Source organism: Oncorhynchus tshawytscha, linkage group LG27 (genome assembly GCF_018296145.1).
Source record: "Oncorhynchus tshawytscha isolate Ot180627B linkage group LG27, Otsh_v2.0, whole genome shotgun sequence".
Classification (NCBI taxonomy): domain Eukaryota; kingdom Metazoa; phylum Chordata; class Actinopteri; order Salmoniformes; family Salmonidae; genus Oncorhynchus; species Oncorhynchus tshawytscha.
In genome coordinates this window covers 18,104,818-18,125,831 of record NC_056455.1, presented here as the reverse complement: position 1 = coordinate 18,125,831, position 21,014 = coordinate 18,104,818, and the positions used below count along the sequence as shown (strand labels likewise).

The 21,014-nt window shown below is 40.3% G+C and overlaps 1 protein-coding gene across 2 annotated transcripts; it reads right to left on the bottom strand.

Moving 5' to 3' along the window:
• Positions 1-286: 286 nt before the first annotated feature.
• LOC112234040 (ras-related C3 botulinum toxin substrate 2) lies at positions 287-19,111 on the bottom strand. Of its 2 annotated transcripts, none has more exons than XM_024402006.2 (6): positions 18,927-19,109; positions 9,058-9,129; positions 8,459-8,576; positions 7,654-7,716; positions 1,498-1,657; positions 287-1,164 (listed from the first exon to the last, which is right to left on the bottom strand). In XM_024402006.2, the coding sequence occupies exons 1-6, from the start codon at positions 18,959-18,961 to the stop codon at positions 1,034-1,036; spliced, it is 579 nt and encodes a 192-aa protein (XP_024257774.2). In that variant the 5' UTR covers positions 18,962-19,109; the 3' UTR covers positions 287-1,033. The 2 variants fall into 2 exon arrangements, with proteins under 2 accessions (XP_024257774.2, XP_042163244.1); XM_042307310.1 differs by having other exon boundaries at positions 1,104-1,164; positions 1,494-1,657; positions 18,927-19,111.
• Between the last annotated feature and the right edge of the window lie 1,903 nt (positions 19,112-21,014).

Sequence of the window (21,014 nt, the reverse complement as noted above, 5' to 3'; positions counted from 1 at the left end):
AAAATATTAGCGCCTTTGAACGGGGTATGGTAGCAGGTGCCTGGCGCACCAGTTTGTGTCAAGAACTGCAACGCTTCTGTGTTTTTCACGCTCAACAGTTTCTCGTGTGTATCAAGAATGGTCCACCGCCCAAAGGACATCCAGCCAACTTGACAAAACTGTGGGAAACATTGGAGTCAACATGGGCCAGCGTCCCTGTGGAACGCTTCTGACACCTTGTAGAGTCCATGCCCCGACAAATTGAGGCTGTTCTAAGGGCAAGGGGACACACAAACACACACACACACACACTCATATGTTTTTTTAATGTTAAATTAAATTGTAATAGAGAGAAAAGTAATACGGTACCTTAGAAATATAGTAGAATGCTGTATCATGTCAAAATATGAAAAATACATTTTATAGAGTAAACAACATGATCATTTTAGAAAGTTTCTTATATTAGGATGGTGCAATACATTTCTGACTATACACACTGTATTGTTTTGTCTATGTATTTTTCAGTGTCTTTCTTGTACAGTAAGGATCAGTCACTGCATTAACAAATCATATAGATGAAGTGTATAAGAAAATGAGTCAGAAACCAAAACCAATACCAATATATGAATCTAAAACACTTATCCATGTGTACATATCCAGGATTTGTCTTGAAAATATTAAGGACATTTATATTGATGCTCCAGAAAGTCTGATGGTTGTTTTCAGACCTGAACAGTGGTCTAACATTGAGAAGAATCGTAGATCCAGCTATATGCCTCAATCCCCAACCAGTGGGAAAGGTAGGCACCATCTGTAATGGTACAATCCGACGGTCCAACTATCTTCCATTCATTTGGGATTGAGGCATTCACTATATACTGTAATTATAGCTGGATATACACTACAGATGGCAAGACTCAACACTACATATGTTGACTCATCTGAACATTAGAACACTTTGTAAAACTGCCAAACTTTGTATTTAACTAAAATCAACATTTGCTGTTGTGTGATTCCTGAGCCCTTCCCTCTTGGTCTATCCACAGGTCTGAGATCAGATGAGTAGACAGGGTCGTTTCTTCACCTTGGTGGGCTGGGGGCACAGCACCGCTCGGATGGCCTCGTCAAAGACCGTTTTCAGCCCCCGCTGGGTCAGGGCAGAGCATTCCAGGTACTTCACAGAGTCTACCCAGAAAACACACAAAAGATGTATGAGGGACATGAAGAGGATAGACTGTTTATCTGGCATAATGCACGGCTGGCAGGCGATGACTTGGGCGACATGAAATCTCAACAACTATGCAGTATAAGGACTAAGAGCAGAATACAAAGTGTTCCATGATACTGTACAGCTCTGTGAACGACAATCATTAAAATGACAGATAATCAATCAATCGCTGATGCAGTCATATCCAATCACAAACCCAGAGTGGCCACTGTATATGTGACCACTGTATACCAATCATGGTAGATCTCTGATGCACTATCACTAATTCAGGATCCCAGAGACCTACATACCTATCTCTTTGGCTAGTGCTAAGCCTTGTGGGTAGGTGATGGGCGCTAGCTTCTTCTCCTTCAGCTTCTCAATGGTTTCCTTCTCGTCCCTCAGATCCAGCTTGGTGCCCACAAGGATGATGGGTGTGGAGGGGCAGTGGTGTCGTACCTCAGGGTACCACTAGAGGGAGCAAGCACACACACACAGAGTCGGTCAACATGACCGCAGCAAAAGACACTGAATTACTTTTCACTTCCTTTTTAGTGATACAGCTCATCGTTAATTCTACCAAAGATAATCTATATTCTGACAAGATACTGGACTGATCGCTTTAATAATGAGAATAAATGTCCGCAAAGCGGACTGCAGACAGGAGGAGGCGGGGTCAGGTGGGAACATTCTAACCAATGAGAGGGCACATACACATGTGAACAACAGGCATAACTCCAAAATAAAATACTTTTTTCAAAGTTGCAGGAATGCCACGTGTGTCCACTTATATCAGAACATTCGTAACAACCTAAACATTACAAAACGTCTATTCGATCAAATAAGGCTCCCGTAGCAAATTAGAATTACATTTTTTAGTTGACGAAATTCGACACTCATTATAAAAATCCTTACTTGTGGACAGATTTTGTGGACAGAATTTGGGGCAGAGTCAAGCCTCTCGCTTCGCCTCTTCCCCTCTGGTTCTACTACTGTATTATGGAGTAGCCAGTTAATGCAGAGGTTGATTCCTGGTATAGCTCCTCACACATAAAATCTAGGATACTCTGTCTATTACTATTATTATTACTACTATCATTACCGTCATTATTATTACACACTATTCAAATAAAATGGCTGCTCTCTTGTTTCTATCAGTCACTCAATGAAAAAGGAAGTTCCTTCTTCCGCATTGAGTGACTGATAGAAACAAGAGAGCAGTGTATGCTTTTGCAGAATAGGAAATGAATGCTTATGAATGACGTTAGTGAGTCACCTTCACTTATTTTAGTGTGCCTGTTTATTTGGAGGCCTTTCATCAGCTTCTCTGCTTAACACCTGGTTAACAGCTCTACGTATGTTCATACGTCAGTAATTATTGGCGTCTCTAATACAATATAGGATCCATCCTGCAAGCCATCATTAGCTGTTACAGCAGAGTGGAGGGAATGTCAAGGTTGAAAATGTTTCCTTTTTATAGAGCATGAATGTATAGTAATGAGAACAGTGACAGTGAAGCACGCACATACTGTATGCACACACACACATTTCAGGTATTTCACTGAGTCTACCGATAAAACACACACACACACACACACACACACACACACACACACACACACACACACACACACACACACACACACAAACACACACACTACATTCTGTGAGAAATGCATCAAGAATTCTCAGTACCATTGCTTGCACCAAGGTTTTTCTGCCTCTCGTGTCTGTCTCTCTTTCATTGCAGGGTAGCCATTATTTAGTAATCGTCTATGGGGACAAACGCCCACTCCTCTGCACTCTTTGGCCTTCCTGCCATCAAAACTTGACTGCCACACAAAGGACTGGGGTAGATCTCTGTGAGATCTACCCCAGTCCTTAGCTCCTTAGGGGGACTTAGCTCCTTAGGAGGACTCATTGGAGAAGAGCAGCTTTACAATAAAAGGCTTTTACTATTCAGGAACTAAGGGGTTACCTCTGCCCTGACCATACAGACTCTGTGGAAGAGAGATGAAAGGATGCTTCTCTATATACCAGAACAGGTAAGAGATGTCACTTTAACAAATAAAACTTCCCAGCTTCCTACTAAGAAAGGCGATGGTGCCATGAGTTAAATCATCCCTAACTTCCATTGGGGCTGACTGGATTAAATGGAAACACATTAATTTGGTGGTGTAGCAATTCTGTGTTTTCGAAAATGGCACCTTTAGTTTACTAGTATCTCTATGAAACTGAGTGAGGGAATTAGGTTCTGCTAGGTTAAGATATGAGTTGGCCAATACAGTGTTATGATAATGGGAGACATAAACCACAACACTTGTCTTGAGAAGCTTGGAGAGAAATTCAAGCTCCAACCATTTACCCAGCGATGGCTAATTGATTATTGATCTCCTGCTGATCCAAAACGGTGATAGCAGTAGGAGGAGTACCGTGGCAATAATCAGAGATAACACGGGTCAATTGAATCTCCTTTTGACAGGCAAATACCAGAGTGACATGGGTGGGTTAGTGTGAGTAACATGCTACATGGCTGTGACTCTGGCTGTGACTCTTCCCCCACACAGTCTGTAGCCTAACTTCCATGTTAAATAGATCCCAATGTCACCTGAAAGCCTGGTAATCTACTAAGGCGCCATTTGCATACATGGTCAATGTTACCATGGAGACTCTTTGGGAACATGCCATGAGAAAAACAGACTGAGAAAGATGGAGAGAGGAAGAAAAAACGACTAAAGAGGTTTGTTCTTTAAATGTGAAAAGCGGCAAACATTTGCATAAGGGCTGGAGAAGCAAGATTGCTATTGTTTGAAGCTAATCATAAATTAAAGGGCTGAGTAAAGTCATTTGGGAAAGCGGTGCGATACGAAACGGCACAAATTGGAATGGATTAACACTGGTCTTTTCAATAATTGCCAATAGCAGGGGCATTTTTCTTTCCCCTCCTTCTTAGTTTGAGCACTTGAATAAATGTCACATTAATACTTTCCAGTGACCTACCAGACCTGCCTTCAGACCACTCTGGACCATATTAGGGTTGTTTTGACAATGACACATTAATACTTTCCAGTGACCTACCAGACCTGCCTTCAGACCACTCTGGACCATATTAGGGTTGTTTTGACAATGTCATATCAAGTAAAGCAGATTTATCAAACTTCATTGTCTTTTGACCTCCACTGCTCTTGATATAATGCTGTCCTCTCCAACACTGACCGTTCCCAAACTAATCAGCTCAATTCAAATGGTTGACAGTGAAGTCAGAGGAGTCAGACACTTACCTGTCATTTTTTACATTTTATTTATTTCATTTAACCTTATTTAACTAGGAAAGTCAGTTAAGAACAAATTCTTATTTACAATGACAGCCTACCAAAAGGCAAAAGGCCTCCTGTGGGGACGGGGGCCTGAGATTAAAAATAAAATAAATACAATATAAATATAGGACAAAACACACATCACAACAAGAGAGACAACACAACACTACATAAAGGGAGACTAAAGACAACAACATAGCAAGGCAGCAACACATGACGACACAGCATGGTAGCAACACAACATGACAACAACATGGTAGCAACACAAAATGGTAGCAGCACAAAACATGGTAGAAACATTATTGGGCACAGACAACAGCACAAAGGGCAAGAAGGTAGAGACAACAATACATCACACAAAGCAGCCACAACTGGCAGTAAGACTGTCCATGATTGAGTCTTTGAATGAAGAGATTGAGATAAAACTGTCCAGTTTGAGTGTTTGTTGCAGCTCGTTCCAGTTGCTAGTTGCAGCGAACTGAAAAGAGGAGTGACCCAGGGATGTGTGTGCTGAGGGGACCTTTAACAGAATGTGACTGGCAGAACGGGTGTTGTGTGAGGAGGATGAGGGCTGCAGTAGATATCTCAGATAGGGGGGAGTGAGGCCTAAGAGGGTTTTATAAATAAGCATCAACCAGTGGGTCTTGCGACGGGTATACAGAGATGACCAGTTTACAGAGGAGTATAGAGTGCAGTGATGTGTCCTGTAAGGAGCATTGGTGGCAAATCTGATGGCCGAATGGTAAAGAACACCTAGCCGCTCGAGAGCACCCTTACCTCTGATCTATAAATTATTTCTCTGTAATCTAGTATGGGTAGGATGGTCATCTGAATCAGGGTTACTTTGGCAGCTGGGGTGAAAGAGGAACGATTACGATAGAGAAAACAAAGTCTAGATTTAACTTCAGCCTGCAGCTTTCATATGTGCTGAGAGAAGGACAGTGAACCGTCTAGCCATACTCCTAAGTACTTCTATGAGGCTCTAAACCCTCAGAGGTAGTAATAACACCTGTGGGAGGAGGGGCATTCTTCTTACCAAACTACATGGCCTTGGTTGTGGAGGTGTTCAGAACAAGGTTAAGGGTAGAGAAAGCTAGTTGGACACTTAGAAAGCTTTGTTGTATAGCATTTAACACAACATCCATGGAGGGGCCATCTCAGTATAAGACTGTATCATCTGCATATAAATGGATGAGAGAGCTTCCTATTGCCTGAGCTATGTTTTGATGTAAATTGAGAAGAGCGTGGAGCCTAGGATCAAGCCTTGAGGTACTCTCTTGGTGACAGGCAGTGGCTGAGAAAGCAAATTTTCTGACTTTACACACTGCACTCTTTGAGAGAGGTAGTTAGCAAACCAGGCCAAAGACCCCTCAGAGACACCAATAGTCCTTAGCCGGCCCACAAGAATGGAATGGTCTACCGTATCAAAAGCTTTGGCCATGTCAATAAAAATTGCAGCACAATATTGCTTAGAATCAAGGGCAATGGTGAAATCATTGAGGACCTTTAAGGTTGCAATGACACATCCCTAACCTGAGCAGAAACCAGATTGCATACCTGAGAGAATAATATAGACATAAAGAAAGCCAGTCAACTGATTATTGACAAGTTTTTCCAACACTTTTGATAAACAGGGCAAAATAGAAACATGCCTATAAAGATTAGGATCAGCTTGATCTTCCCCTTTAAATAAAGGACGAACCATGGCAGCCTTCCAAGCAATGAGAACCTCCCCAGAAAGGAGAGAAGGGTTAAAAAGGCCGGAGATAGGCTTGGCGATGATAGGGGCAGCAACCTTAAAGAAGAAAGGGTCTAAACCATCTAACTCTGTCAAGTTTAAGGAGCTCCTTTAGCACCTCGGACTCAGTAACCGCCTGCAGGGAGAAACTTTGTAGCGGGGCAGGGGGAAAAGAGGGAGGAGCATCGGGGATAGTCGCATTAGAAGGGATGGGAGATGAGGAAATGTTGGATGGGCAAGGAGGCATATCTGAGTCAAATAGGAATCCTGACTTAATGAAGTGGTGATTAAAGAGCTCAGCCATGTGCTCCTTGTCAGTAACAACCACATCATCAACATTAAGGGACATGGGCAGCTGTGAGGAGGAGGGTTTATTCTCCAGGTCTTTAACCATTTTCCAGAACTTTTTGACAAAGCCTATGGCTGAGGCAATGGTATGAGAAGAAGCAACATTAAAAGTGTTTGAAAAGGGTAACGTTTGGCAGGCTTTTTTGGTGATATTATAGCTCTTTGATGTGAATTAAACTTCTATAGTAGTGTGTCATTGTGTGATGATTACTTCTCTCTGACGTAAACCTGAATGAATATGATTGAATATGATTTCTATTGATGAACAGACCTCTATATCCTATCCAAATGGAGTGAGGTTCATTGGAATCCAACGGGATGCAAGGTGTTACCTGAATAGATGTGCTGTTCTAGGCCTTGGATTTGAAATATTTTATTTATGACTGTCTGACTGAAGCGACTAAACCATGGCCTCTGCAACAATAGGTAGAGCTGAAAGCAGCAGATCACAAAACAACTATTGACAGTAGCATTACTCAGACATAGTTCAAATAGAAAAATATTCATTGTCCATTGGACTATATCCTATTACTGTACCGTAAATGCCAGAATCTGCAATATGTTTGTTTTATTATATGGTACACTTGGATGTTCTATTGAAAGCAGGTAAACCAGAGTAGCCTATCCTGACTTCATTATCTTAATCTTGACAGGCATTTTATAGATTAACTGGCATTCTACTGTTTTCCTGCTCTGTCCATCAACCCCCTCTGTATTACTGACGGATGATCGCCCATCTGTATTCACAGAAAGGTAAGCACATCTAAATACCCCTGTGCTTTAGGAGTGATCAACAGTTTTGACACGTTAATCTCTCCGTATAGTAATCTATAACGTATGCTGCATACTGAAGCTCTTGGGGATGCTGCAGCCTTTATAATGGCACTGTGTCAATCAACGCCAATCAACACCTACATTATGAGAACAAAGTCCTCCGCTATCCCAGCATTAGGTACAGAGGAAAACACCGGCGGCGGATCAAATAGAATATGTGTGTATTGCATACTATATGTACCTATACACTGTAGCACAACAGCCATGAAGATCACACAGCATCCACTCACCTTGGCTCTGACGTTCTCAAACGATGCTGGGCTCACCAGAGAGAAACAGATGAGGAACACGTCCTAGGGGACAAACATAGTGCCTGATCAATGGTAGTATTAAAGGTGTAGGGAGATGTTGATGTTGTAAACAGATTAGATCTAGTGATTCATATAGTGTATATGGTCATTGGTCAGTGAAGGTGTAGGGAGTAATACATGTGGTTGTACCGAAGGTTAGAAAGGTGTATCAGAGTAGTAGAAAACGTGGGGTCCGAAATTATTGACACTTTTGATAAATATGAGCGATAATGACTATATAAAATGTAGTATGCAAATACTGAACTATATTGTGTGCTCCAAACAACGTCGAAATTATATTATTTTATGCTAATACAATTGCTCAAAGAGATTTAGTTTAACTAGTAATATTATGTTTTTCTCAAAAAAGTAGTCGTCAAATTTAATGACACCCCTGAAGATTCTTATAAATAAAGTAGTCAACAGCTTACATCCTAAATGAATCGTGAATAATGATGAATGAGAAAGTTACAGAGGGTCAAAGATCATACCCCCAAGACATGCTAACCTCTCGCCATTACCAATAACAGGGGAGGTTAGCATGTTTTGGGGCTATGATTTTTGACCCTCTGTAACTTTCTCATTCATCATTATTCACAATTCATTCAGGATTATTCGTAATCATGGCAGCATCCATTATTAATTGGACAGTATACAGTCATCACTGCTCATCTTTATCAAGGGTGTCAATAATTCCGGACCCCACTGTATATCATTTGTAATAGAGATTCTGTATGTGTGTTACCGTCTGAGGATAGGACAGAGGTCTGAGTCTGTCATAGTCCTCCTGTCCTGCTGTATCCCACAGTCCCAGGTTCACTGGCTTACTGTCCACCATCACATTGGCTGAGTAGTTATCAAACCTGCAAGACAAATGAGTCCATTACATCTAGAACATATCACAGTGAAAAACCTTACACAGAATATACAGTATACAGTTTATTAGGTACACCACCCCGTTCACGAAAATGGATCGCTCCTACAGACAGTGAGTCACATGGTCGTGGCTTGCTATATAAAGCAGGCAGACAGACATCAAGACAACTTGAATCCATGGACCCATCCTGCCTGGTGTTAACAGTACTGGTGTGGGGAATGTTTTCCTGGCACACGTTAGGTCCCTTGACAACAATTGAGCAACAATTGAACACCATACCATAGGTGTTTGTGAAAGTAAAGTCAATATCTAGCGTACCAATCCCTATAATTATTGTGAATATAATATTATTTCCTATTTCTGGTTATTGGTTGCATTATGTATGATGTTTGTCCATTCAGCCCACACATTTGTCACTGTACCAGCCATATCATGTCCACTGTGTCTGTCTGTGGTCCAGTACTTACACTGTGGGGATGTACTCTCCAGGGAAGGCGTTGGTTGTGTAGCTGATGAGCAGGCATGTCTTTCCCACAGCACTGAAACAGACTTTGGGCAATCAGTTGTGTGCCAACACATACACACACATTTTCTTGCTGCAATAGCACATTGACACACTCTCGTGTGCACGAGCACGAGCGAGCACACACACACACACACACACACACACACACACACACACACACACACACACACACACACACACACACACACACACACACACACACACACACACACACACACACACACACACACACACACACACACACACACCACACCTTTACTCTAGCACACACTGAGAGAACCTATTGTCATTACAGGGTAGCTGCCAGCTGTCAGAGTAACTCCCTTCTCTTAAAAAAAAAAACACGTCAAATACTGTAGCTGTTTTCATATTGAGGTAAAATTTCACAAGTGAAACCATATTAATTTTCTATTCAGTTAGAATTGCATTTTCATGAGAAAATCACATTTGGAGTTTCATATGTAAAGAAAACTTCACATGTGAAATGATCACTTTCACACTCCAATGTTTGTTAACAAATTGAATGTAAACAAACACTGTATAAGCCTAATAATATGGTTAAAACTATCATTTTGATAGCATGGATGGTCAGTCCTCGCATCCATAGTGTAGTCTATGGATTTGAAAGTGGTTGCGTTTCTCCAGCCCCATCCCTCAGCGTTTTACCGAAACTGTGGTAGGGAGGACACCTGTTAATGTTTCAATTAAGGATTGCTGCTTTAAACTCCTTAGTTTAGATTAGTAGTGTTACTACATGGTGCCATTCTCTAGTGAGAAAAAAATGTCAAAGCGAGGGAAAATGAATTGTAAATGGATTTAATTCAATTAAACAATGTTACCCTGGCCTTTGCTTTCGATGGATTTTTCCAGTGGTGGAAAAAGTACTCAAATCTCATACTTGAGTAAATGTAAAGATACCTGAATAGAAAATTACTCAAGTAAAAGTGAAAGTCACCCAGTAAAATACTACTTGAATAAAAGTCTAAAAGTATTTGGAAACAAAGAGATCTTCTGTTGAATCTGACAATTAATCTTAATGGTTGTACAGTCGTCTCAAATAAAACTGTGAAGGACCTCGGCGTTACTCTGGACCCTGATTTCTCTTTTGAAGAACATATCAAGACCATTTCAAGGACATCTTTTTTCCATCTACGTAACATTGCAAAAATCAGAAACTTTCTGTCCAAAAATGATGCAGAAAAATTCATCCATGCTTTTGTCACTTCTAGGTTAGACTACTGCAATGCTCTATTTTCCGGCTACCCGGATAAAGCACTAAATAAACTTTAGTTAGTGCTAAATACGGCTGCTAGAATCCTGACTAGAACCAAAAAATTTGATCATATTACTCCAGTGCTAGCCTCTCTACACTGGCTTCCTGTCAAAGCAAGGGCTGATTTCAAGGTTTTACTGCTAACCTACAAAGCATTACATGGGCTTGCTCCTACCTATCTCTCTGATTTGGTCCTGCCGTACATACCTACACGTATGCTACGGTCACAAGACGCAGGCCTCCTAATTGTCCCTAGAATTTCTAAGCAAACAGCTGGAGGCAGGGCTTTCTCCTATAGAGCTCCATTTTTATGGAACGGTCTGCCTACCCATGTCAGAGACGCAAACTCGGTCTCAACCTTTAAGTCTTTACTGAAGACTCATCTCTTCAGTGGGTCATATGATTGAGTGTAGTCTGGCCAGGAGTGGGAAGGTGAACGGAAAGGCTCTGGAGCAACGAACCGCCCTTGCTGTCTCTGCCTGGCCGGTTCCCCTCTTTCCACTGGGATTCTCTGCCTCTAACCCTATTACAGGGGCTGGGTCACTGGCTTACTGGGGCTCTCTCATGCCGTCCCTGGAGGGGGTGCGTCACCTGAGTGGGTTGATTCACTGTTGTGGTCATCCTGTCTGGGTTGGCGCCCCCCTTGGGTTGTGCCGTGGCGGAGATCTTTGTGGGCTATACTCAGCCTTGTCTCAGGATGGTAAGTTGGTGGTTGAAGATATCCCTCTAGTGGTGTGGGGGCTGTGCTTTGGCAAAGTGGGTGGGGTTATATCCTTCCTGTTTGGCCCTGTCCGGGGTGACCTCGGATGGGGCCACAGTGTCTCCTGACCCCTCCTGTCTCAGCCTCCAGTATTTATGCTGCAGTAGTTTATGTGTCGGGGGGCTGGGGTCAGTTTGTTATATCTGGAGTACTTCTCCTGTCCTATTCGGTGTCCTGTGTGAATCTAAGTGTGCGTTCTCTAATTCTCTCCTTCTCTCTTTCTTTCTCTCTCTCGGAGGACCTGAGCCCTAGGACCTGAGCTCCAGGACTACCTGACATGATGACTCCTTGCTGTCCCCAGTCCACCTGGCCATGCTGCTGTTCCAGTTTCAACTGACCTGAGCCCTAGGACCATGCCCCAGGACTACCTGACATGATGACTCCTTGCTGTCCCCAGTCCACCTGGCCATGCTGCTGCAGTTTCTGACCTGAGTTTCAGGACTTCCACCTGACTGTGTCCACCTGCTGCTGCTCAGTTTTTCAACTGTTCTGCCTCCAGTTTCAACTGTTCTGCGACCATGCTGGTCATTTATGAACATTTGAACATCTTGGCCATGTTCTGTTATAATCTCCACCCGGCACAGCCAGAAGAGGACTGGCCACCCCACATAGCCTGGTTCCTCTCTAGGTTTCTTCCTAGGTTTTGGCCTTTCTAGGGAGTTTTTCCTAGCCACCGTGCTTCTACACCTGCATTGCTTGCTGTTTGGGGTTTTAGGCTGGGTTTCTGTACAGCACTTTGAGATATCAGCTGATGTACGAAGGGCTATATAAATAAATTTGATTTGATTTGATTTGGTTTTAAATATACTTAAGTATCAAAAGTAAATGTAGTTGCTAAAATATACTTAAGCATCAAAAGTAAAAGTATGAATAATTTTAAAAAGTACTTATATTAAGCATACCATATGGCACAATGTTTTTGATGTTTTTCATTTATGGATAGCCAGGGACACACTCTAACGCTAAGACATCATTTAAAAACAAAGCATGTGTGTTTACTGAGTCCACCAGATCAGAGGCAGTAGAGATGACCAGGGATGGTCTCTTGATAAGTGTGCGAATTGAACCGTTTTCTATCCTGCTAAGCATTCAGAATGTAACAAGTACTTTTGGGTGTCAGGGAAAGGTATGGAGTAAAAAGTACATCATCTTCTTTAGGAATGTAGTGAAGTAAAAGTAAAAGTTGTAAAAAGTATAAATAGTAAAGTAAAGTACAGATACCCCAAAACACTACTTAAGTAGTACTTTAAAGTATTTTTACTTAAGTACTATATGCCACTGCTTTTTCTAGTTGCAAGTTTTGGCACATTCATTCCAGCAGGATAGCAACCTGCAGGCAGACAGGTTTGCTGAGCAGAGTCGGTTCTGGTCCGACCATGGATGGGAGACCAGACGCAGATGGAAGTGGTGAGAAATGTTTTCTTTTTTTTAAGGGTTAGCTGCCTTAATATGGTAAGAAACGTAAAATTGCAGATTACGTAAATTCTTTAAATGTTTCTTGTTTGGAAAGCTTCCACCATATTTTCGACAGAATACCATCATTAAATTCAGCTTGGTGTCTATCATTGTCCACTCCCACTCATGATAAAATGGTACAACAACAGCACACCAACTAATTTTAGGGATTTTCCCTATGCAAAGAAGATGCCAATATACTGTCCTTATTGCTTGCTACAGTATGATGAATGGCCATAGACATTCTAACCATGTAAAATGTGCTGAATGAACAGCATGATGGGGCCTGGCTTCTTTCAAACTTGCCTACATTATGAGAAGCAGTAATCCGCTTTCTCTAGCTTCTTGTCAGTGTTCTAAAACACAGTCAAGGTTTTTGCAGTACAATTCCAATAAGAAGCACGCACCTGCATGTACAGACAGGAGGGAAGGAATGCTAGTCTGAGGAGTGCTCCCAGAGTTACATTTTTAGGGCAAGGTTAGAAAGTGACACCCCGGGCTATACGTAGGCAGGCTACCATCAGCTTCTTCTACAGATTGGCTCCACCTTGAACATCATTAGGTTAGCATTCAAGGTTGGGTAGAAGAAACCTGATAGATGCCATTGAAAAGAACTGGAGAAACATTCATAGTTTATACCCTTGTGGAAGACATGGTGATATGAGAGAGAGACGTGATATGAGATAGAGAGAGAGAGAGAGGTGATATGAGAGTGAGATACAGGGTAGTGTGATAGTGTCTGTTTCCCTCTCTCAGTGGTGAGTTAGTGTGTCATTGAGCGGTCTGTATCTCTGCTACCCTCTGACTCACATACACATGCTGTTGACTGTGGTCTAAGTGTAGGGGCCCCATGCTTCCTACTCTCCACCTGCTCCTCCTGCATGAGGCTCCCTCTCTCTTCTTACCCCCACACACAGATGGACAAGGGGCAGGGGTGGATGGAAGCCCTAAATCCAATGATGGCATTGTGATAACTTACTACATGACTGGAACCATGTGAAATGCTATATTCTATGATGCATCTGAAAGCTACTCCTTTTAACAGGGCAATGACTTTTCAACTCAAAGTTCTACAACGGAACAAAAGACTGAAAAGTGCCAATCATGCTACAGTAGTTAAAAGTTACAGCACATGAATGCTTTTCAATGATACTTCATGGTGGGAATCCAACATATACAGCATCTGACTTCAAAGACCAACCTAATTACCACTGGCTGAGCAGAGTTCATTTTAAATGCTCTCACTTCTCACTTAGTCAGAAGGCCTAAAACTAAACACAACTGAGGAGGATATAGATGTCAAAATCACACTTACACCTAAATGCCACACTCCAGAAGGAAGATGTTGGCCTATTTGTGTCCTATTTTGTTTCTGTCACCTCTGCCTTGATGTAGCCTACAGGCATAAACATATCTATGTTCCCCACGTATACATACTGTATGACTGCATTCAAACAAGTAAGCCATCACAGTTTCAAAGCTATTCAAGTCTCCTGATCTACAGGGGTTCTCCACATAGGGGGACCGGGATGTCAGAGTTGGCAGGAGGCAGGGCGGTGACACTGAGTGACAGTCAGGACGATAGGGGCATAGAACCTCTCATGAAGTGTACCTTTGTATAGTATTTATCTTTGTCTGTCATTCTCTCTCTCTCTCTCTTTCTTTCTCTCTCTCTCTCTCTCTCTCTCTCTCTCTGTCAAAAGTTTGGACAACCACTCCCTCTCTGTTTCACTTCTCTCTCTTTCTCTTCTCTTTCTCTCCAGTTAACGTCCCCTCTATCAGCTCTTACTGACACCGACCCATGGGCCTCCTCTCTTTCCATGTACTGTAACCAGCATCCTCACCCACTGAGCACTAACTGACACTGGACGTCGATGGAAGTTGAAAAGTTGCTTAATTTTGTTAGTCCGACCTGGCCTTAATTTTAACATCCACAGACGTCTGAACCGGCCTTCATTTGGCCCAAACATAGACATGCATGACTGGTTCAAAAGTTTGGACAGCACAGTACAGTACAGTACAGTACAGTACAGTACAGTAAATAATAGTTGAATATAATTCAGTACAGTACAGTACAGTAAATAATAGTTGAATATAATTCAGTACAGTACAGTAAATAATAGTTGAGTATAGGTCAGTACAGTACAGTACAGTAAATAATAGTTGAGTATAGTCCAGTACAGTACAGTATAGTAAATAATAGTTGAGTATAGGTCAGTACAGTACAGTACAGTAAATAATAGTTGAGTATAGTTCAGTACAGTACAGTACAGTACAGTACAGTAAATAATAGTTGAGTATAGGTCAGTACAGTACAGTACAGTAAATAATAGTTGAATATAATTCAGTACAGTACAGTACAGTACATAATAGTTGAGTATAGTTCAGTACAGTTCAGTACAGTAAATAATAGTTGAATATAATTCAGTACAGTACAGTACAGTAAATAATAGTTGAATATAGTTCAGTACAGTACAGTAAATAATAGTTGAGTATAGGTCAGTACAGTACAGTACAGTAAATAATAGTTGAGTATAGTCCAGTACAGTACAGTACAGTAAATAATAGTTGAGTATAGTTCAGTACAGTACAGGAAATAATAGTTGAGTATAGTTCAGTACAGTACAGTACAGTACAGTACAGTACAGTACAGTACAGTACAGTAAATAATAGTTGAGTATAGTTCAATACAGTACAGTACAGTAAATAATAGTTGAGTATAGTTCAGTACAGTACAGTACAGTAAATAATAGTTGAGTATAGTTCAGTACAGTACAGTACAGTAAATAATAGTTGAGTATAGTTCAGTACAGTACAGTACAGTAAATAATAGTTGAATATAATTCAGTACAGTACAGTACAGTACAGTACAGTACAGTACAAGTAAATAATAGTTGAATATAATTCAGTACAGTACAGTACAGTAAATAATAGTTGAATATAGTTCAGTACAGTACAGTAAATAATAGTTGAGTATAGGTCAGTACAGTACAGTAAATAATAGTTGAGTATAGTCCAGTACAGTACAGTACAGTACAGTAAATAATAGTTGAGTATAGTTCAGTACAGTACAGGAAATAATAGTTGAGTATAGTTCAGTAGAGTACAGTACAGTAAATAATAGTTGAGTATAGTTCAATACAGTACAGTACAGTACAGTAAATAATAGTTGAGTATAGTTTAGTACAGTACAGTACAGTAAATAATAGTTGAATATAATTCAGTACAGTACAGTACAGTAAATAATAATTGAGTATAGTTCAGTACAGTACAGTACAGTACAGTACAGTAAATAATAGTTGAGTATAGGTCAGTACAGTACAGTACAGTAAATAATAGTTGAATATAATTCAGTACAGTACAGTACAGTAAATAACAGTTGAATATAATTCAGTACAGTACAGTAAATAATAGTTGAGTATAGGTCAGTACAGTACAGTACAGTAAATAATAGTTGAGTATAGTCCAGTACAGTACAGTATAGTAAATAATAGTTGAGTATAGGTCAGTACAGTACAGTACAGTAAATAATAGTTGAGTATAGTTCAGTACAGTACAGTACAGTACAGTAAATAATAGTTGAGTATAGGTCAGTACAGTACAGTACAGTAAATAATAGTTGAATATAATTCAGTACAGTACAGTACAGTACATAATAGTTGAGTATAGTTCAGTACAGTACAGTACAGTAAATAATAGTTGAATATAATTCAGTACAGTACAGTACAGTAAATAATAGTTGAATATAGTTCAGTACAGTACAGTAAATAATAGTTGAGTATAGGTCAGTACAGTACAGTACAGTAAATAATAGTTGAGTATAGTCCAGTACAGTACAGTACAGTAAATAATAGTTGAGTATAGTTCAGTACAGTACAGGAAATAATAGTTGAGTATAGTTCAGTACAGTACAGTACAGTACAGTACAGTAAATAATAGGTGAGTATAGTTCAATACAGTACAGTACAGTACAGTAAATAATAGTTGAGTATAGTTCAGTACAGTACAGTACAGTAAATAATAGTTGAGTATAGTTCAGTACAGTACAGTACAGTAAATAATAGTTGAGTATAGTTCAGTACAGTACAGTACAGTAAATAATAGTTGAATATAATTCAGTACAGTACAGTACAGTACATAATAGTTGAGTATAGTTCAGTACAGTACAGTACAGTAAATAATAGTTGAATATAATTCAGTACAGTACAGTACAGTAAATAATAGTTGAATATAGTTCAGTACAGTACAGTAAATAATAGTTGAGTATAGGTCAGTACAGTACAGTAAATAATAGTTGAGTATAGTCCAGTACAGTACAGTACAGTACAGTACATAATAGTTGAGTATAGTTCAGTACAGTACAGTACAGTAAATAATAGTTGAATATAATTCAGTACAGTACAGTACAGTAAATAATAGTTGAATATAGTTCAGTACAGTACAGTAAATAATAGTTGAGTATAGTTCAGTACAGTACAGGAAATAATAGTTGAGTATAGTTCAGTAGAGTACAGTACAGTAAATAATAGTTGAGTATAGTTCAGTACAGTACAGTACAGTACAGTACAGTACAGTAAATAATAGTTGAGTATAGTTTAGTACAGTACAGTACAGTAAATAATAGTTGAATATAATTCAGTACAGTACAGTAAATAATAATTGAGTATAGTTCAGTACAGTACAGTACAGTACAGTACAGTACAGTACAGTAAATAATAGTTGAGTATAGTTCAGTACAGTACAGTACAGTAAATAATAGTTGAGTATAGTTCAGTACAGTACAGTACAGTAAATAATAGTTGCATATAGTTCAGTACAGTACAGTACAGTAAATAATAGTTGAGTATAGTTCAGTACAGTACAGTACAGTAAATAATAGTTGAGTATAGTTCAGTACAGTACAGTACAGTAAATAATAGTTGAGTATAGTTCAGTACAGTACAGTACAGTAAATAATAGTTGAGTATAGTTCAGTACAGTACAGTAAATAATAGTTGAGTATAGTTCAGTACAGTACAGTAAATAATAGTTGAGTAAAGGTGACTGTGTTACAGGTGGCAGCTGTGGTTTGGTTCCTTTATTAACCATGAGACTGTGCAGACAGAATGCACCACAGACTAAAGAGGAACTTCAAAACTAAAACTGGAGGATAAAAGCAGCCTAACAGAACTTCTCTTTTACAAAACGAGAAGAGGTTTAACGAACGGAGAACAGGAGAAGGCTGCTTTGACCTCACTGACTGCTGTCTGTCTGTGTCTTTGTAGATGTTCTCTTTAGTTGAGGCCCTCATTATCACCATCTCCTCTCTCCTACAGACATTACACCCACGGATCCCAATCTCCAGCTAGCATCTCAGCATCCATTTAGTCTTTTTCAACTTGTCACCAATCTTGCATACACTACAAAAGGGTTCTTCGGCTGTCCCCATAGGAGAACCCTTTTGGGTTCCACTTAGAACCCTCTGTGGAAAGGGTTTTTACATCAGTAACCAAAAGGGTTATTCAAAGAGTTCTCCTATGGGACAACCGTATAACCGTTTTAGGTTTTAGATAGCACCTTTTTTTCTAAGAGTGTAGGCACTTCCTTCCTGTCTTCTGAATTCAGTGTGTATTGCTACACTGTCTCTTCCTTATTGATTTAAGGGCTGTTGAACAATGTCATTATCAAGTCATCATACATTCCTCAACCTGATGTTAAAACTGAACATGCAAATTAGGAATTTAAAGTGTTAATTGTGTGGCCTGTTTTACAGTTAGAGGTTTGCTCTACTGGGAAGTGCCTGCCTTGAGGGCGTCATTATGTTGTTGTATTGACTCTGTGATAAAGAACTATTGAGCTTCTGGACATCAAGGTTAATACTGTACACAAAAGGACTGTTACTTGAAAGTATTAGTTCTTTGTCTAGCTAATACAGATTAGAACAAGGTTAGATTGTACTGTGGCACCTTTGACAACCTTACCCCCCTCATGTCTATCAAGCTGAAGAACACAGCTATCAGGAAGTTATGAAAAGTGCAAACTGCAGACAATAACCTCATCATTAAGAGTATGACAACCAAATTGAGATAAAAAGTACATACATTCCACATTACTGCAGCTCCCACGTGCAATAGGAAACGAATTCATTCAGAAAAAAACAGAAATTGTCTCTTGACACAAGAATGTGTAGTACAATAAACAGAGAAAAAAATCATCTCCCAATTAATAGACAATTGAAAGAAGGCTAAATAGAGTTTTTCTAAATGTCCACTTTTTAACACACCCAAATCCAAGTAGCCTACCAGTTGTTCAACTGCGCGCATACGTAATTTAAAGAACTTACCCATCTCCAACCACCACACACTTGATGGCTTGCATTTTCCAGGGGCTGATTTAACAACTTGTGAGTTTACACTTAGTAGGCAAGATAACAATGTAGAATCAGGTACAGTACAGGAAATACGTTTGCCTATGTTATCTTACCCACCGCCTCGACTCTCGCGTTTACTCTTGCGCAGAGCAGTTGAATGCAGCGAAGTTTATCATTGGGTCTACTGAAGCACATCTCTCATAGCAGGAAGTTGGCCTATGTGAAACTGTAATATTAATGTCCTTCAAATTTGATTAACAAAATGCTCAGTGAAGCTTTCAGAAGCTGAGATTATGACTCACACTGACATTTGAGCATATCTAGGCTATGACTTTATTGTCCCAACGCGAACACACTTTTTTTCAGCTAGGCTATGACAGTGTTATGCACTTCCGTTTTATTTTCACTAGATGGTGCCCTATATCAAGAAACTGGGAGCAGCGTTTGACAAGTAGCCTATACTCACCCAAGTTATATAAACGGCGGACAACTAGCCTTTACTCACAGAAGTTCTATGTTTATTGTTGCAGAAATCTGTAAATGAACATGAAAAATATGAAAAGGCTGCTTTTAGGCCTAGCTAAGAAGTAGTCAGTGAATTATATAATTTCACCTTTGATGCCTAGGGGTGCGTTCGTAAAATGTGCTCTTGTTATCTTTTCCGATTTCAGATCACTCGTCTGAGTGTGCAGTAGTGCAGAATAACTGATGAATTTACGAACATGCATCACCCTTTGAATATGACCGGTTTCGGCAACAACAAAAAAACGTAATTAAATTGTTGCAATCAGCACAGTTAGTCACGAACGCTCTAGAAACATGAAAACAGCCTAACCAGCTCTGCTTATCAAACTTCTACAGATGCACAATCGAGAGCATCCTGGCGGGCTGTATCACAGCCTGGTATGGCAACTGCACCGCCCTCAACCGTAAGGCTCTCCAGAGGGTAGTGAGGTCTGCACAACGCATCACCGGGGGCAAACTACCTGCCCTCCAGGACACCTACACCACCCGATGCTACAAGAAGGTCATAAAGATCATCAAGGACATCAACCACCCAAGCCACTGCCTGTTCACCCCGCTGTCATCCAGAAGGCGAGGTCAGTACAGGTGCATCAAAGCTGGGACCGAGAGACTGAAAAACAGCTTCTATCTCAAGGCCATCAGACTGTTAAACAGCCACCACTAACATTGAGTGGCTACTGCCAACACACTGTCAATGACACTGACTCTACTCCAGCCACTTTAATCATGGGAATTGATGGGAAATGATGTAAATATATCACTAGCCACTTTAAACAATGCTACCTTATATAATGTTTACTTACCCTACATTATTCATCTCATATGCATACGTAGATACTGTACTCTATATCATCGACTGCATCCTTATGTAATACATGTATCACTAGCCACTTTAACTATGCCACTTGGTTTACATACTCATCTCATATGTATATACTGTACTCAATATCATCTACTGTATCTTGCCTATGCTGCTCTGTACCATCACTCATTCATATATCCTTATGTACATATTCTTTATCCCCTTACACTGTGTATAAGACAGTAGTTTTTTTTGGAATTGTTAGTTAGATTACTTGTTCGTTATTACTGCATTGTCGGAACTAGAAGCACAAGCATTTCGCTACACTCGCATTAACATCTGCTAACCATGTGTATGTGACAAATAAATTTGATTTGATTTGATTTGATTTGCTAGGGCGAGTAAAATGGTCAGATTGAGGTGTTCTCTCGTTCATGTCTGGAAGTAGCCAGCAAGCTAGCCAACTTTAGCCTATTAGCTTGGGTGCTTGACTGCCATTGTGAGGTCAGAACACTCGGATCAACCCTACTCCTTGGCCAGAGCATCCAGTGTGCGCTTTGAACGCCCCTCCACCCAAGAGCGAAACAAACGCACTCTGGCACTCCAGAGTGTATTTACAAATGCACTCACAGTTTGAATTGTGCAAGTCTGGGCATGGTACTTGACTTGAGGCTCACAAGTGGCTTCCACCCCTGCCTGAAGCACTCTTCGGTCACTTATGTTGGATACATATT

What these genes read in the sequence shown, in the direction of transcription:
- LOC112234040 (XM_024402006.2), bottom strand. Translation starts at nt 18,961, where the DNA reads ATGCAAGCCATCAAGTGTGTGGTGGTTGGAGATGG. An exon ending in TGTGTGGTGGTTGGAGATGG is followed by an intron (nt 9,130 to 18,926) that starts GTAAGTTCTTTA and finishes AGTCTGTTTCAG; the next exon opens with TGCTGTGGGAAAGACATGCC. An exon ending in CTCTGTCCTATCCTCAGACG is followed by an intron (nt 7,717 to 8,458) that starts GTAACACACATA and finishes TTTGTCCCCTAG; the next exon opens with GACGTGTTCCTCATCTGTTT.